The sequence below is a fragment of the Lathyrus oleraceus genome, chromosome 4 (genome assembly GCF_024323335.1).
Source record: "Lathyrus oleraceus cultivar Zhongwan6 chromosome 4, CAAS_Psat_ZW6_1.0, whole genome shotgun sequence".
NCBI classification, from domain to species: Eukaryota; Viridiplantae; Streptophyta; class Magnoliopsida; order Fabales; family Fabaceae; genus Lathyrus; species Lathyrus oleraceus.
In genome coordinates, this window is record NC_066582.1 from 252,603,255 (window position 1) to 252,621,519 (window position 18,265).

Sequence of the window (18,265 nt, forward strand, 5' to 3'; positions counted from 1 at the left end):
CTTGAAAAAACATACAATAATCTTATATACAGTTCACATAAATACATCATTCCATGTTTACAAAACCAGCAAGAGCTTCAATGGTATGCACGCCTTCAACATCGTACACAATACAAACATCGTACACGACATTGTCACGTCAACAATGATGATAATTTAAAAAATTAAATAAATTAAACGTAGTCACACGTTTCACTATCCCAGACCGACCCAATCAATTCGAACACCATGTTCTAATTTTAAAAGTAGGCCTACATTAAAAATATATATAATTTTAAAATTAAAAATAATGTATTAAAAATACAATTATATATTAACCAAGTGAAATAACAAAAAAAACTCAGCATTGTTTAAACTATAAAAAAACATTTCATACAACTTAAAATTTTTAATACATTAAAGAGTCTTTCTCCAAATATTTTTTGAAGCGGATTCATCAACTAAGTCATTATATTTTAGTGTCTCCAAAAGATTATTAAACAATTGATAAATAAAATTTAAAATTAAAAAAATGAGAAATTAATAATTATAAAATAAAAAGAGTCAATGATTAAAAAATGAAAGGAAAAAAAAACTAAATCTTTGATTTTATTTTACTTTTTATATTTTTTATTAATTTTTAAATAGTTTAAATCATTAATATTTATCAAAATAATAAAAAATATTATGCAATAGTAATTAAAAAATTACAAGGAGGATGAAATCCATAACGGTTACCAATATATTTAAAAATTAACCATATATCATTTGGCCAATGACAAATTTATACTTATTTTCTATTTTATAATTTATTTAATAATATTTAATATATATTTTATTTGTCTAAAATAAAATAAGATCTTTTAATTTGAAGTTCCCGATCACCGACCCTTCTTACAAAGTTACAATACTATTAGACTTTTCTCAAATATTTAACACATATTTTCTTTCTTTCATTTTTTTAATTTTTAATTTGTAAGAAATAATCAAAGCTATCACTTGATGTAAATAAGTGATAAATTTTATATATTTTAATAACTATTTTTGTTATAATTATATATTTTAAAAATTAAATAAAGATAGTAATACTATTTTAAAAAGAATTCTAATTTGTACTCTAATAATATATGTTAAACAACTAATAATATTGTGTCTTAAAAATATTATTTTTTATTTTTTAAAACTTTTGTTCTTAATACACAAAACATAATTAGCGAAATGATGAGTGAAATGTTATAATTAATGATCCTTTCATTCCAAATTATATCATTTTAACAAAAGAAAAAGTAATTGTTCTAAAATATATGTTATTTCATTCTATCAAAATATTATTAATGTATTTATCCTTTATGCTCTTCAAAATAAATTACTCTATCCTTTTAAATTTTTTAATTTAGTTTCTATATAATTAATATTTTTGCAAAGTTATTCATGATTTTTTTCTTTCATATAATGTTAGTTTTATTCTTTATAATTTATATAAAATTGTTAAAGATAATTTGAGATACATCATAAAATATATATATATATATATATATATATATATATATATATATATATATATATATATATATATATATATATTAATTAGTTAATTAATATTATATTGATGTAAAATCCAAATTGATTTTTCCAAGGCTTTCTATTTGTGAAATAAAATAGTAAAACGTGTGCAACAAATTAAAGCAAAAAAAGAAAGTATCATCTCCCACGGACCCTACGGGATTGTCTCCAAGAGCCGTGTCTCCACACGATTCAGCACGTGACAACCTCTTTAATATAACCCCTCTCCAATGCCATCTCGCCACGTGTCCTTCACCTTCCACGAATGAACCGCTATCGTTCACTGACACACACTTCAAAGCTCTCTCTCTCACCAACGTAGATATTTCCATTTTCCAGTCCAATTCTCGCGAGATTCTTCCAATCTCGCCCATTCCACCGATTCATCAAAGGTTCCTTTCACTCTTTTCTTCGTCGTCGTCATCATCAATTTTTCAATTATTTCTTTTTTGTATCGTAGTGTTCACTGATTGTGTTTCGGATTTGTACAGAAGAAAGAAAGAGTGAGTGGATCCATCAAAATGAGCCATAGCATCTTTCACCAAACTTTGCTTTGTCAAACGCAATCGGTTGCTGAGCATCAAAGTAAGCTTGGTTCTCGTGGAATTGTTTGCAGTACTTTATTCCAATCGCAGAGTGTTGATAAAGAAAAGAAGCTTTTGCTCTCTACAAATTTCCGCGGGAGCAGATTGTGTGTTAGGAAACGCAGAGTAACCATGGGGAAGAACCAGTCTATTTCACGCGCTATGTTAACATCAAATGCGGCTTCTGAGGTATGCGCTGAAACATTTTGATCATTATCGCATCGCTTCGGTTTCTTTAAATGCCATATTTTTATTATTATGGAAACATCAAATGGTGCATAATACTTTTTTAGTGCATTACTATTAAATTTAATTTTTATTTATTATTATTTATTATATGTAATATGGACTTTATTTATGATTATGATTAAAGTTACTTACTCATTTTCTAAAATGAGGGACATAGATGGCCATTTTACGATTAAAAAATAATAATAATAAATTATAAAAATGATAAAAGTAATATTAATTAGGAAATAAAATTATAAAAAAATGCATTAAAAATTAAAATAGATCATTATTCATTTTAAGATATTCTTTTATTTTAAATGGTTCATCCATTATAAAACATAGAGGGAGTACATATCTTCTCATTACTTTCTAATTATCCAATATATATATCCATTAAAATCTGTTATTATTATTATTATAATTCTTTTTATTATTAATTACTATTAATTATAGTCATAATAATAATAATAATAATAATAATTATTATTATTATTATTAATTATTAAATTCTCTAAACATCTCTTATAGATATCATATGTTATTAATTTCATGAATCAGAGTATCTATCAAAATATTTGATAGTATCTATTTGAGGACTTAACTAAGTCACATTCGAAGTCAAAATTAATTTTGTAGCACCGACATATATTAATTTTGATTGTGTTTAATTTATTTATTTTTTAAAATTATTTCCGATGTACCAGTATCGCGTTGAGGACTTAACTAAGACACATTCGAAGTCAAAGTTAACTCTATAGCATCGACAAGTGTCAAGTGTCGGTGCTACATCGATTAATTTTGATTGTGTTTAATTTATTTATTTATTTAAATTATTACCGATGTATTTGTATTGTGTCTGGTATTTGCCCGTGCTTTGTAAGTCGTAGCAATGCGAGATCGGAGAAATTGTAATTTTGATGAATTTAGAGAGTATATGCTACATAGCCAACTTCACACTTTCAATAAGCAAAATGACTTTTTAATTATTATTATTATTATTCTAGTAGAATCCAAACTCATTCTATGTTTTTTTTAATGTGATTACTATTTTTGTTCTTTTCTGGTAACCTTGAATGCAATTCTGTTAAAATGTCTTAAAGTAAAATTGGGTGTTTCATTTTATTTAACTGAATTGTAAAATTGTAAATTCTTTTTAACCATTTTCACTCAAACATTCACTCTTCTCTCTTGACAATGTTAAAATATCCGGGCATCAATAGTTGCTTGTATATTTACTAGTTATTTGGATACATGTTAACTTGTGACTATATAGTTTGTCCAATAGCTTCGTAACTTAAAAATGAGATGCATAATATGTTAACTATGCAATGTAAATTTTAATCAATGATTCAACGAGTCTTTGTTTGTCTATCATTCTTAACTTGAACTTGGAATCGTGTGTTGACTGGTTATTTTGGGGGCCGGAGCAGCTTTCAGAGAAGTTCAACCTGGATGGAAATATTGAAATGCAGGTATTCAGCTGGCCTGAAGAATTAAATTGTTTATATGAAAAATAAATGAGGTATTGTAGCAATACACTAGCTAATGGTTGCTTTGATGTGATGGAGCAGGTCAGTCTTAGTTCTTTAGGATCAGGAGCTGCAACACAAGTAGATGTTCAGGTTTCAAATAGTAGGGGATCTATGGTCTTACACTGGGGAGTTATATGTGAAAGTAAAGGGTATGTTTAGTATCAGAGCTTTTAATTTATTTCAATGTTCCTCAAGTGTTTAAGGTGTTTGTATTGCAATATACCTTGTTACTTGAAGGATGAATTTTTCCACTATTTTGTTTCCAGGAAGTGGGTACTTCCTTCTCGTCGCCCAAATGGAACTCAAGTTTATAAGAATAGAGCTCTCAGAACTGCTTTTGTAAAAGTAAGTTCCAATAAAAACTACAAATGAAAAAATGTTTCTTAAACTTTCTTGAGTGGTTCAAATATTGATTTACTTATTGTTTGACGATTTTTTCCTTTTATTTACTCTTATTAGTCTGGCTCAGGATCCTCAGTTAGGATTGAAATTGATGATCCTGCTGCACAAGCCATCGAGTTCCTTGTAATTGACGAATCTCAGAATAAGTGGTGTGCTTATCATAGTCTCTTTTTTACCCTATATTTAACCCACAATGTTATTGTGAAATTGATCAGTTATTTACTTTCTTCTTCTTCTTTTCTTTTCGAAGTAAAGGTATAAAAACCATGGTGATAACTTTCACATCAAGTTACCAGTAAAAGATAAGCCAGTTCCGCAAGTTTCCGTTCCTGAAGACCTTGTACAAATTCAAGCATATATTAGATGGGAACGAAAGGGTAAGCAGTCATACAACCCAGAACAAGAGAAGGTCAGTAATCAAGTAGTGTTTATGTTTTGCTCTTACATTTAGCTGCAAAGTTTTGCTTTCTACAATGTTTCTCTCAGCTGATTCTTTTTATGATTTTTCATGGTTTCTATTTGGTTTGTTTTACTCTCCAATTTCATTGGTGCACTGCTTTGATGCTTTGTCTTTAGAGAATATATTAAATCCTTTCCTTCGATCTATCCAGTGTACACACCCTTGATACAACACAGCATAACAACCTCTTAAAAGGAATAGTATCTACAGTCTACTATTAATGTTATGCTTATGTATGCTCTTGCTAAATTGCTATGACCCCCTTTCCTGGTTCATGTCTTAATTTTACCGTAGTCTTGGTCTTCAATTTAAAATGATTCTAGGCTCCTTTGTAACGGGTTTTAAGTAGGTGGGCTTCCCATTATAATGATAATTGGGTCTTGACCCAATTCCCTTCCCTTCCAATCAAAATTCATAACTGAATTTTGTTATGAGTTGGTTAGATTAACCACCTAGATATTCTAGATTGTAACTAGTTCTAGCAAAAGTTCATTCTACTCATTTATGATTCATAATAGAATCTCCCTCGCTCTCACTCATCTTCATCATGATTCTTTAACTCTAATATGGGTATCAGAGTTTTTTTGGATTCACAAGAGTGAGTCCTTAGCCTATTACCAAGGGGACTCCTTCTCCCGTGTTGCAGGCTACTACTGAACACGAACAAGTCATTGCCGCTGCTAAATCTACGTTCAAACAACAAATTTCTATAAACTTGGATGAAACAAACTATCTCCAGTGGAAGCAACAAGTTGAAGGTGTCCTTAGAGGCAAAAAAATGATGATATACATACTCTCACCTCAAATTCCCGAACCAGTCCTCACTGTCGTTGATCGTGATAGTGCATCTAAGAATCATGCGTACACAACTTGGGAGGAGCAAGACTCCTTGCCTTGTACTTAGCTGTTATCCACCGATTCCGACACTTCTATCTCGCTTCGTCCTATTTGTATTCATGACACGTTTGAGAGGAAATTCATGCATAACACACAAATGATAACACGCTAAAGAGAACTTCAATTTGAACTTCGTTCACTTGCAAAAAGTACAATAACTATTGCTGAGTTTATTGTGCGTATTCGGGCCATTGTTGATATGCTAATGTCCATTGGAGATTTAGTTTTGCATCATGATCAAAATCAAACTCATTCTTGAAGCACTTCCCGGTGAATATGATTGAGTTGTTACTGCTGTAAACACCAGGTCTTATTTTGTCTCACTTGAAGGGTTAGAATCTCTTTTCCTACTAAGTCTCAAATTGAAAATAAAAAAAAAATTCTTTTGACTTTATCTCTGTAAACCTCACTCAAGGTGCCTATCTCTATGTTCCACAAATACCTCTCCCTTGTGTTTCTTTTGGCTATTTTCTATATCCTTCCACATATTCTTCATCCATGTCATCTACATCACTTTTCACACATTTCTATGTCTTTCTACATATTCATCACCTATGTCATCTACTAGTACATCAATTTTGACTCTTTTCTGTCTTTCCGCATACTCGTTACCAACTTTTTACACATACCAAAAAAGCTAATCATTATTGTTATTTTTCAAAAAATAATTCTCATTTTACCTATAATACCCTTAATTATTTATTACATTCATTTTACTTTCTCTCTCTCTGTATTAATTACCTAGGGGTAATTTTGACAAAAGTGTAGAAAATACTACCTTGAACTTTGGAATTTGGAAGTGGTGACAATTAAAAAAGGAACAATTTTTTTAAAAGAAAACGACACTTAAAAAGAAACGGAGGGAGTATAGAACAAACTCCGAGTCACCTATATCTTCTCCTTAAGAACCTACCATCACAATCATGCCTTCAACTTCATCCTCAAACTCATCATCTCTTATCAACTCATCTAATACTTCCCTACCCATTCCAAGAATTCATCCCCAAAATTGTCACCCCATGAAAACTAGAGCCGAAGATGGTATTGTTGTTTAACCCAAATTCAACCCTTCCTAACTTCTCACACACCTTGAACCCAATACTCATAAGAAAACAATACCTGGACTTTAATCCCTCCATCCACTCATAGGCAATCTATTGGTTGCAAATGGATGTTCAAAATGAAAAAGAACACTGATGGTAGTATCAATAAGTATAAGCTAGACTGGTGGCTGTTGAAAAACAACATCTGGACTTTAGTCTCTCCACCCACTCATAGGAAATTTATTGGTTGCAAATGGGTGTTCAAAATAAAAAAGAACCTGAATGATAGTATCGATATGTAAGGCTAGACTTGTGGCCAAAGGATTTCATTAAATAGAAGAGTTTGGCTAGACAAAAAACTTCTCTCTAATTGTTAAAACCATCACTGTCAAGACTGTTCTAATTGTTAAGAGTCTTACATGGGACAAAGTTTGGCCTGAACATGTCTTTATAAGTGGAGACATTATTCACCCTACAAGCCAGTTTTGAAGGATTGAATTGGACGCAACCACATTCCTTAACATGGTATCAGAGCCTTGTTTAAGATCCGGTGGGCCACCTGCTACCAGGTTTACGCTATCGGGTCATCCAATATTTATTTCCACGTCTTTGTAAGTGGGGACAATTCTCACTCTACAAGCCGGTTTGAAGGGTTGAGTTAGGCCGAACCACATTTCTTAACACTAATATTGGAATTCTCTTAGCACTGGAAAATTCAGCAGCTAGACAATAATATTGCATTCCTCAATTGGATCCTAAATTAAGAGGTTGATATGGTTCAACCTCTTGGTTTTGAGGGAACCAATCCTAACCTAGTCCCACAAGCTTAACAAAGCTTTGTATGGACTAAAACAAACACCAAGAGACTAGTTTTTGAAAGGCTGAAGAATGCTCTTATCTCCTTCAACTTCCCTGCAGGCAAACGTGACTCCTCACTCTTCTTGCTTCTTGCTTTACAACTCGAACAATTGCATATTTGTTCTAGTATGTGTGGATGATATTTTTGTCACTGGCACCTACAAAAATATCATTCAACAACTGATTAAATAAAGCTAAATCTCCCTTTCCCCAAAGGATCTTGGTTAACTAGACTATTTATTGGGAATTGAAGTTCATCATCTTCTTAGCGGGTCTCTTTTTCTATCTCAAAGCAAGTACAAAAGGGGTCTCTTCACAAACTCAATATGGCCACTACCAAAGGCATTGCATCTCCTATGGCTTCTTGCACCAAACTGTCCATGGTTCAGACAATGTCACTTGCCTAACGGTGTTCAGATATATTGTAGGAGCTCTGCAATACGATACCATTACTAGATCTTAGATTTTCCATGCTATGAACAAGGTGTGCCAATTTCTATCTAATCTTCTTGAAGAACATTGGAAAGCAGTGAGGCGTATACTAAGGTACCTACAAGGATCAATCAACCATTGTTTACTTCTTGCACTTGCAAGCCTTAACAACCCTATCACTAGCATTGGTTTTTGTGATGCAGACTGGGCCTCTGACCTAGATGATAGGAGGTCCACTTCACGTATTAACATCTACCTAGGCCCCAATTTGGTGGCCTGGTGGGCCAAGAAACAAACACGGGTTGCCAGGTGCAGTACTGAAGCTGAATATAGAAGTTTAGCTCAGGCCACAGCCAAGATTCTATGACTCTAGTCACTCCTACAAAAGCTCAGAGTCAAGCATCAAACTCCAAGAATACTCTTGTGATAACCTGAGTGCTGTTTCTCTATCACACAATTCTTCTCTTCATTCAAGAACCAAGCACATGGAGTTGGACATTTTGTGTCAGAGAAGAAGTCATCAACAAAAGACTAGTGGTTTCACATCTTCCAGCTCAGGACTAGTGGGATGATGTGTCAACGAAGCCTCTATCTACTTCCATATTTGTGGCACTGAGGGACAAACAAAGAGTGTTTGACAAGCTTTTGCTTGGTCAACTGTCCTAAAATAGAAAGAGGACTATTAGGAATAGTCACCGGGCTTCCCATTGTAATGAGAATTTCCTTTTTGTCAGAATTCATAATCGTATTATGGTACAAGTTGGTTAGATTAACCAACTATGTATCTTAGATTGTAACTAATTCTAACAATCAATATTCACTTTACTCATTTCTGATTCATAGTAGAATCTCTCTCTCCCCTTCATGATTCTTTAACTCTAATACAGTCATACAACCCAGAGCAAGAGAAGGTCAGTAATCAAGTAGTGTTCATGTCTTACTCTAGCGTTTAGATGCAAAGTTTTGCTTCCTGCAATGTTTCTTTCAGCTGATTCTTTTTATGATTTTCATGGTTTCTATTTGGTTTGTTTTACTCTCCAATTTCATTGTCACTCTGCTTTGATGCTTTGTCTTTAGAGAGTATATCAAATCTGTTCCTTTGATCTATCCAGGGTACAAGTCCTTGATACAACACAGCATAACAACCTCTAAAAGAGAATAGTATCTGCAATCTACTATTATTGTTATGCTTATGTCTGCTCTAGCTAATTTTCTGTAACCACCCTTCCTGGTTCATGTCTTTATTTTACTGTGGTCCTGGTCCTCATTTAAAATGACTCTAGGATCCTTTGTAATAGGTTTTAAGTTCCCCTCTCTAGTTCCTGTGTAGTTCATTTAGTTCTGTAGATTATGCAACAGAATCTGGGAAGTGGTTCTTATCACACAGCTGCCATTATCTTCTAGTTGTTGGAACTTGGAATTTTGAGTTCAAAAAAGTGTTGGCTAGATGCATTTCAATTTTAAAGTCAAAACTAGTGCATTTTATCTTCCAGTGCATTATTTTTATTAAATTTTTCCTTTTTTAGGAGGAATATGAAGCGGCCCGGCGCGAATTATTGGAAGAAGTAGCTAGGGGTACCTCTGTACAAGATATTCGTGCAAGGTTGACTAACAAAACTAGTGATGTTGAAGTAAAGGAGCCTAACAAACCTAATGCTGCTGAAGTAAAGGAGCCTTCTGTTTCGAAAACAAAGACCATCCCTGATGAACTTGTACAGATTCAAGCATTTATACGCTGGGAAAAAGCTGGGAAGCCTAATTATTCTCCCGAACAACAACTTGTAATCTTATAAAATAATTTCTGATATCCCCTTATCCCCTGAACTTTAATTACTTAGATTCTCAACATTATAATCTTCATTTTAATCTAAAATGGCTTTTTCGCTCTCTTTCCTTAATTGATTTAGATTGAATTTGAGGAAGCAAGAAAAGAATTGCTATCTGAGCTTGAGAAGGGTGCTTCGGTGGATGAGATACGTAGGAAGATTACCAATGGAGAGATACAAACTAAAGTTTCCAAGCAATTGAAAACCAAACAATACTTCCAAGCTGAAAGAATACAAAGGAAAAAAAGAGATTTGACGCAGCTTATTAACAGTAATGCTGCTAAAAACACAGACCAGCAACTTGTAGATGTAGACCAACAATTTGTAGATGCTCCAAAGACTTTGTCAGTAATTGAAAGATATGCCAAAGAAAGGGAAGAATATGATACTGGTAGTGTTTTGAATAAAAAAATTTATAAGCTTGCTGATAAGGATCTTTTGGTGAGACACTTTCATCAAGTTGCAGTTTTTTCATCTCTTTTTGCAAGCTGGTATTCTTTTGGCTGTGATCCTAATTTTAATTCTTTCATTATTTAAGGTCCTCATTACCAAAGATGGTGGTAAGATTAAGGTTCACCTGGCTACGGACTACAAAATACCTGTTACACTTCACTGGGCCTTATCTAAAACAACACCTGGAGAATGGTTGGTGAGTGTATAATATTAATTCAAAATCTGACAGCAGACTGTGAATGTTTAAATTGACGTATCTGTGGCGTGTATATCTCTTTGGGTTTGTACTAACATGGAACCTAATGTCAATCTTAGGTACCACCAGAAGGTTCTCTACCCCCGGGGTCTGTTATTATGGATAAGGCTGTAGAAACACCTTTTAAAGCTGGTTCTTCATCTGATCCTTCTCCCGAGGTTTCTACAACAACAATACGAAGTTGTATTTTAATCTCTTAGGCCTTTGAAATCCGAGTTTAAAAATTCTGATAATAGTAATACAATTTTCAGGTCCAGTCCTTAGATATAGAGGTCAATGATGACACATTTAAAGGATTAACTTTTGTCGTTCTATCAGACGGAAAGTGGTTCAAGAACAGTGGATCAGATTTTTGTATTGAATTTGGTGGGAAGAAGCAGATACAGAAGGTTAACTTTATGAAATTGTATTATTGATTCCCCTAAATCGACGTATATTAGTTGATTTTCACAATGTTATTTTGATTGATGAGACTTTTTTTTCCATCGAAGGATTTTGGTGATGGCAAAGGTACAGCTAAGTTTTTGCTGGATAAAATAGCAGATATGGAAAGTGAGGCACAAAAGTCCTTTATGCATAGGTACGTTATCCCTAAAAAAGTTTTACTTCTTTTTTGAATTGTTGCTAGCTGTCATTGTCATTATGTATAAGTACTAGAAATGAAGTTTTCATACAAAATCTTGAGAAAACATGATTTGCTATTGCTTTTGTTGTGAGTATCGGATCTGTTACGACGATACACCATTCACTGAAAAATACAGGATACGATACATTTCAGATACATATATACATTAGGTTAAATACTGTGGTACCTCCCATTGTAAAAAAGATGGTAGAGTCTCGTCTTAAGTAATTTGGGTATGTATAAATGATATGTTCCGACTATAGCCATATGCTCACTTGTGCAAAGACCCCCCTTAAATGGGAAATTAGAAAAGTCAGCAAAATTAGTTATGTGAGAGAGAAAGAAGGTTGAGTTTGTTGTATAGAATGGAGGGTAGAATAATGAGGCATTAAGTATTCAGTTAGGAACCATATGGTTTGGGTAGAGAGAAATGTCTCTTCTCTGAGGAGCTCGGTATGGGATTATAGGGATTTCAGTCTCTGTAATAGTAGTTGTCAATTCAATTATACAATTTCTTCCTCTCTTTAATTTCGGGTTCCTATCAATGGAGAAGACTCAGAGAAGCATGGGTAAGAAGGGTTGAAAAAATGGAATATAAAGCAATAGTTATAAATAGAGGCAAACCAAGAAAAACTATTAAGCCCCACTATTAAGAACAATTTAGAGGTAAATGGTTTATCATTGATCTTAATCTATGTATGAGGTCCGCATTATTGGCATTTTTTATTCCTCGACTGCTTGCTGTGAGTTTACCAATATATTCTTGGATCTGAAGTAGCCTATGTTGATTCAGTGTACTCACCAAAATACTTTATAGGATCTTACTTTGTTCAGTAGAATCTTGGTAAGTCACTTATACATCTGTTTTTGCAGATTTAATATTGCAGCAGATTTGATAGACCAAGCCAAAAATGCTGGTCAATTGGGTCTTGCGGGTATTTTGGTATGGATGAGATTTATGGCTACGAGACAGCTCATATGGAACAAAAATTACAACGTCAAACCACGGTGAACTTCCTATAAATGCTTAGTATTTCTTGGTTTATGCCCTCCAGACACTAAATATTTTAAGCCTTCCAGAAAATATAAATTATGATTTGCAATATTTTGCTTTCTGCTTCAAATTTGTACAGCTTATTGCCTTTCTTTTGTGAACAGGCTAATTCATTTGTTATAATATGTCTATTTGACTATGCTTAATCTCTTCTGATCATAAGAATCGGTTACTGGTTGGAACAGTGAGATAAGTAAAGCCCAGGATAGGCTTACAGAGTTGCTCCAGAATGTTTATGCAAGTTATCCACAGTACAGGGAAGTTGTTAGGATGATCCTTTCCACTGTTGGTCGTGGAGGTGAAGGTGATGTGGGACAGCGTATTCGAGATGAAATCCTTGTCATCCAGGTAGATATGTTTCTTATTTGCTTTTCCTTAGTTTCTGCATATTTATCTCATCTCTACATGTATTGATCTTAAATTACATGGAAAATTTCTGTTTGATTTTCAGAGAAATAACGATTGCAAGGGTGGAATCATGGAGGAATGGCATCAGAAGTTACACAATAATACTAGCCCTGATGATGTTGTGATCTGTCAGGTAATGTGCTATTGTTGATCTCTTTGAAATACATATGGTTTCCCATGCCATCACCACGTTTAATGTTTCAGTAAAAATATATCCGCAGGCACTAATTGATTATATAAATAGTGACTTTAATATTGGTGTTTATTGGAAAACATTGAATGACAATGGAATAACAAAAGAACGTCTTCTAAGCTATGACCGTGCCATCCATTCTGAACCAAATTTCCGTAGAGATCAGAAGGAAGGTCTTTTGAGAGATCTGGGACACTACATGAGGACGTTGAAGGTTGGTTTCATATACATAGCTTAAGTTGAGTTATATTTTGTTTGCTTTTTCTTCTTTTCCAGTTAGTGGTTGCACACTTGTTGAAAATGTTCTTGGCTTCTATTCAATATTTTTCTCTTTTGTTACGGTCCTTATTGTTTTGCCAGCATATACATTGCTGTATGATCACAATAGATGTGTTGCACCATACCCCTGATACCATAAGAAAATAAACAATTGAGGTAAATTTGTACCGGATAAAGTTTGTCGTTGTTAATGATAAGTTGCAATGGGGAGTGGTAAGGTTCACTTGAGTTACTATCTTGCATTATATAGCCTAGCCACTCACTGTTTCAACAGATTATTTGAACATTTGTTTCTGCTTTCATTCCCTCTTTAGATGGTCTTCTACGGAAGTGTATTAAATCATGGGTTGCCTACCAGTACCCTTAACATATTTGGCCAACTTGTCATTTATGTTTATAGATGATGATTTTGGTTTGATTATATAATATGCAGGCAGTTCATTCAGGTGCAGATCTTGAATCTGCTATTTCAAATTGCTTAGGCTACAAAACTGAGGTAACAATATTGTTAAGACTTCTGTTTCCAAGGACACTTTTCTTATAATTTTAGGGATCATGCTATAAAATTTGTAATCTATTATTCCTCAGGGTCAGGGCTTCATGGTTGGGGTGCAGATAAATCCGGTGCCTGGTTTGCCATCTGGTTTTTCTGTAATGTCTTCTTAGTTTATGTGATATTTTTTTTGAGATAGTGTTATACCTCATGAACTACAATAATTATTTGTGTGATCCATCTCATGCAGGAATTAGTTCGGTTTGTCATGGAACATGTTGAAGAAAGGAATGTTGAACCGCTGCTTGAGGTATATGCTTCTTTAATCTAATCAATGATCATTTTTTATTTATGATGAGTGATGAAATTATGCAGTTTCCGTAGAAAATAAGGAGAAGATAGAATAAGCTTATAAGTATTATTAAGTTGATATTGATTTGATGTGATACTAGAATACGTAGCACTAGCCTTAAGATTTAAGTGGTATTTCTGTCTTGTTATATCTTCCATTTTAAACGGTAATATTTGTAACAAGTTTTTTGAGGGAGTGTTAGAATATATGAAATATCTGATAATATCTTTTGATATTATATCTTACCATTCCAGTATTACTATAAATAAGGGTTACTGATTTATACTATATCCACTATTCGGTTCATATCACTATCCAAGTTTAGACTTTCAACATGCCCCTCACACCCAATACCATCCAAGGTTAGACTCTCAACATGCCCATCACACCTAATACTGTCCATGATTAGGCTCTCAACATGCCCCTCACATCTGGTACACATCTTAGAGTTTGAGCTTAAGGCTAACTTAACCCCATTAAACTGTCTTATAAGGTGAAAAATGTCCACCACTTATGATCATTATTCAGTCCATATCAATATCTAGTCTGTTATTCATAACACTCCTTTATGCCCAATATTGGACATTAGCAGCGCGATCTGAGTGATTCAATAACGGGTAGTCCAATAGATCTAAGATAGACTGTGATAATATCTTAGAATTTGGGCTTATGGCCTAACTCAACTACACACAAGTGATTTGTAAAGGAGAGATGCTCACCGTTTATAACCATTATTTAGGCCCTACTATCCAATGTAAGACTCTAAACACCTCCCCACACCCAAGATTGGACATACCGAGCATGACCTCGGTACCCCAATAAGGCGATAATAGGTTGCCTAACAGATCAAAGATAGACTTTGATACCATGTTAGGCTTTGGATTGAGCCTACCGAACTGAACACTACAAAACTAGCTTGTTAGGTGAGGAGGGATGCTCACCATTTGTAACCATTATTTAGACTTAAATCATTTGCATAACACAAATCAACTTATTCTCAAATCATTCTCACAACACATCATTCACACATCACAAATAAAAAAATATGTTGAGATATGGAAAACCTCCTCTTAAGGGATAATTTGATATACTCAACATATTCTTATAAAATACTGAGATGTTTTTTAAATATATCTTAGTAGTTTGCATTAATACCCTACCTTTTGGCTATTGATATGTATGCATGTTTTTTTGCAATAGGGTTTGCTAGAAGCTCGTCAGGAATTACGACCATTACTCAATAAGTCCCAAAGTCGCCTGAAAGATCTTTTATTTTTGGATATTGCTCTTGATTCTGCGGTTAGAACAGCAGTTGAAAGGGGATATGAGGAATTAAACAATGCTGGACCTGAGGTGATTCCCTGTTTTGAGGGTCTTAAATGCTGCTCATTGTTTTTATTATACGTTGATTTACACATATGCAAAGATATGAAGCTTGATATTCTATTGTGTGGACTATGCAGAAAATAATGTACTTTATCTGCTTAGTTCTCGAAAACCTTGCACTTTCATCGGACGACAATGAAGATCTCATCTACTGTTTGAAGGTATATTGATATGTTCATTTTTTATTTCGTACTCACTAGTCATATCTTTATTTCAAGAAAGACCCTCAAGCTGTTCTCTCACCTGAAAAAAACTTTACCACACCAACAACAAAGAGTTAAGTTCTGCATTTCTTTAACGGTGTTTTGTTTTAAATGCAATCTGAATTTAATTCACAGTGACAAAGTAGGATCGGTTATGAGCATAAAAGTTTATATCTATGATGCCTTATGAGGTTGATTCTGGACAGATCCACGGCCCTGACATCTTATTATTTTCAGCTGTTCATTATATGAATTTTTTTTGACTTGGTCATTTATACAGTTTATGATTATTTAAAATAGCTAGTCAAATGATGCGAAAGTTCTTTCAAAAGAAAAAGTTTATTGATGCTTGTTTCATATCAGTTTGAAATTTCTTTGTGCAAAATCAAAAACCTCAAAACTGATTATGAAGGGCTCATGATAATACTAGAAGACCACAAGTGATTTTCTTTATTGGTGCTAACTGGAAGTAATGTCTAAGCTGTTGTAGATGTTCATGTCTATCCTCTAGCTAAATCAAAATCATAATTTAATGTTTCTTATTTTTTTTTCCTTTTATAGGGATGGAATCTTGCCTTAAGCATGTGTAAGGGTAAAGACACTCATTGGGCATTGTATGCAAAGTCAGTACTTGACAGAACACGCCTTGCACTCACAAATAAGGCAGAATCATACCAGAGAATTCTTCAGCCGTCGGCAGAATATCTTGGATCATCACTTGGTGTGGAAAATTGGGCTGTATGTATTTTTTTTAGCTTCTTTAGTTTTTCTCTGTGTTCTTGTTTCTCTTCTGAAAATCTCCTCTTGCAGGTGGAAATATTTACTGAAGAAATTATCCGTGCTGGATCTGCGGCTTCTTTGTCTACTCTTGTAAATCGGCTAGATCCTGTACTCCGAAAGACTGCTAATCTTGGAAGGTGGGATTGATTATGCCTGCTCAACTTGAGTCCATGGTTTCATCTTCAGTATATTATAGCTCATTTAAACTGTCACGTCATTCATTATTTGATTGCTTTGATATTGATGGCCTTCTGACACAATTCTTGTTGCCTGGAACAGTTGGCAGGTTATTAGCCCAGTTGAAACCATTGGATACGTCGAGGTTGTGGATGAGTTGCTAGCTGTTCAAAACAAATCATATGAGCGACCTACAATTTTAATAGCCAAGAGCGTGAAGGGAGAGGAAGAAATTCCAGATGGTACAGTTGCTGTCCTGACACCTGATATGCCAGATGTCCTTTCTCATGTATCTGTACGAGCAAGAAATAGCAAGGTATCCTGCTTTGAATAACTTGTTTTTTTTGGCTTAAATTTAAAGCTACTTCTGTTGAATAACGGACCTATGTATTTAATGTTTATTTTTGTGTTTGATCAGTAGTGATGTTTAGTCAAATAAGGCACTCTCACCGTCCCTTCTCAAATATAATGACATATTTTAGTATGTGACTAATGCACTTCATAAAACCTTAAACTAGCTTCGAACCGTAAACTAATGTACTTCACACAGTTGTCCATGCACAAACAAACTATCACTAAGACGAAAATATCCTTATATATTACATACATTATTTTGTTTGTGAGGTCCATTGTTCACCAAATATTGGAGAGGACATGATTTTCCCAATATCTTAAAAAATATTCTAGTACCTATTTTGCAAGTCAAACATACTTTAACTTTTAAAAGCAATTATTTACAGTAATGTTGAATACAATTTTTCTTCAAATCAGATTGATTTGCAAGTTAATAATCATTAAATTCAACATCCTTATATTCAACACCCTTATGGCGAACTTCTGTGAATAGATAAGATTTTCATATTCAAACTTGACCAATTAACAATGTTGTAACTTGTAATAATTGACAAACCTACACCATCTACTAACCTTTTATTGAAAAACTGGATATAATAAGCATTTAACAATGGTGATATTTTATTATGTTCTTAAAGAAAATAGAATGCGTGATGATATATCTCTATACTTCAAAGCAAAGTTTTAATTAATGTACTATCTTATGAGCATGATAACAGTAAGATAATTATGTCTTAGCATGATAAATGAGAAGATATAATCAGGACTCTCTGGTGTTGACTGGTTCATGTAGCTGAGCTCATCTAGTGGAAAAGGGCTTAGTTGTTGCGTGATAATTGCCAATATATTTATTTCTAATGAGATTTTCTGATGCATTGATTGGAAATACTAAAGGTCTTAAGTTTTCCAGGTGTGTTTTGCAACATGTTTTGATCCCAATATCTTTGCTGACCTCCAAGCAAAGAAAGGGAAGCTTTTGTGCTTAAAGCCTACGTCTGCTGAGGTAGTTTACAGGTAACATTTGTGCTTTAGCTTCGGGTATCAATGATGTTGTATTAGTTTATACTTTATGCACCCATAATCATTTTCTGTAATGGTTGAATTCCTTTTTGCTAAAACATTCACTTTATAACTGGTGAAACCTAAATTGCAGTTTAGTTAATTTAACACCATTTTGCTTCATTTTGTGGGGTTCTTACAGTGAGGTCAAGGAGGGCGAGAATATAAAGGACAAATCAATCGACCTGAAAGAAGTTGGTTCTGTTCCACCTTTATCTTTGGTCAGAAAGCAGTTCAGTGGTAGATATGCAATCTCATCTGAAGAATTCACTGGGGAAATGGTTAGATTTTAAAACTGCGCTGTTAAATTTAAGCAGTTATAGTTGTTTTTACTTGCGTCTGTCTATCTAGCCATTACTTGGCCAAACTTCTGTTGTGTCAAGACA

General features: G+C 33.6%; 1 protein-coding gene across 1 annotated transcript in view; it reads left to right on the forward strand.

The window, feature by feature from the left end:
* The first annotated feature begins 1,672 nt into the window (after positions 1 to 1,672).
* LOC127074925 (alpha-glucan water dikinase, chloroplastic) overlaps positions 1,673 to 18,265 on the forward strand; it is a 29,729-nt gene continuing 13,136 nt past the window's right edge. Inside the window, exons 1-27 of the mRNA XM_051016345.1 lie at positions 1,673 to 1,934; positions 2,034 to 2,315; positions 3,788 to 3,829; positions 3,929 to 4,038; positions 4,156 to 4,234; positions 4,349 to 4,440; positions 4,547 to 4,700; positions 9,508 to 9,762; positions 9,889 to 10,248; positions 10,346 to 10,456; positions 10,576 to 10,674; positions 10,768 to 10,905; positions 11,008 to 11,096; positions 12,015 to 12,149; positions 12,381 to 12,543; positions 12,647 to 12,736; positions 12,825 to 13,010; positions 13,509 to 13,571; positions 13,664 to 13,726; positions 13,819 to 13,878; positions 15,121 to 15,273; positions 15,384 to 15,467; positions 16,071 to 16,247; positions 16,320 to 16,426; positions 16,569 to 16,782; positions 17,731 to 17,834; positions 18,022 to 18,160. Of these exons, the coding sequence (XP_050872302.1) occupies positions 2,064 to 2,315; positions 3,788 to 3,829; positions 3,929 to 4,038; positions 4,156 to 4,234; positions 4,349 to 4,440; positions 4,547 to 4,700; positions 9,508 to 9,762; positions 9,889 to 10,248; positions 10,346 to 10,456; positions 10,576 to 10,674; positions 10,768 to 10,905; positions 11,008 to 11,096; positions 12,015 to 12,149; positions 12,381 to 12,543; positions 12,647 to 12,736; positions 12,825 to 13,010; positions 13,509 to 13,571; positions 13,664 to 13,726; positions 13,819 to 13,878; positions 15,121 to 15,273; positions 15,384 to 15,467; positions 16,071 to 16,247; positions 16,320 to 16,426; positions 16,569 to 16,782; positions 17,731 to 17,834; positions 18,022 to 18,160 (3,519 nt within the window). The 5' untranslated portion in view covers positions 1,673 to 1,934; positions 2,034 to 2,063. The remainder of the gene's footprint in view (positions 1,935 to 2,033; positions 2,316 to 3,787; positions 3,830 to 3,928; positions 4,039 to 4,155; positions 4,235 to 4,348; positions 4,441 to 4,546; positions 4,701 to 9,507; positions 9,763 to 9,888; positions 10,249 to 10,345; positions 10,457 to 10,575; positions 10,675 to 10,767; positions 10,906 to 11,007; positions 11,097 to 12,014; positions 12,150 to 12,380; positions 12,544 to 12,646; positions 12,737 to 12,824; positions 13,011 to 13,508; positions 13,572 to 13,663; positions 13,727 to 13,818; positions 13,879 to 15,120; positions 15,274 to 15,383; positions 15,468 to 16,070; positions 16,248 to 16,319; positions 16,427 to 16,568; positions 16,783 to 17,730; positions 17,835 to 18,021; positions 18,161 to 18,265) is intronic.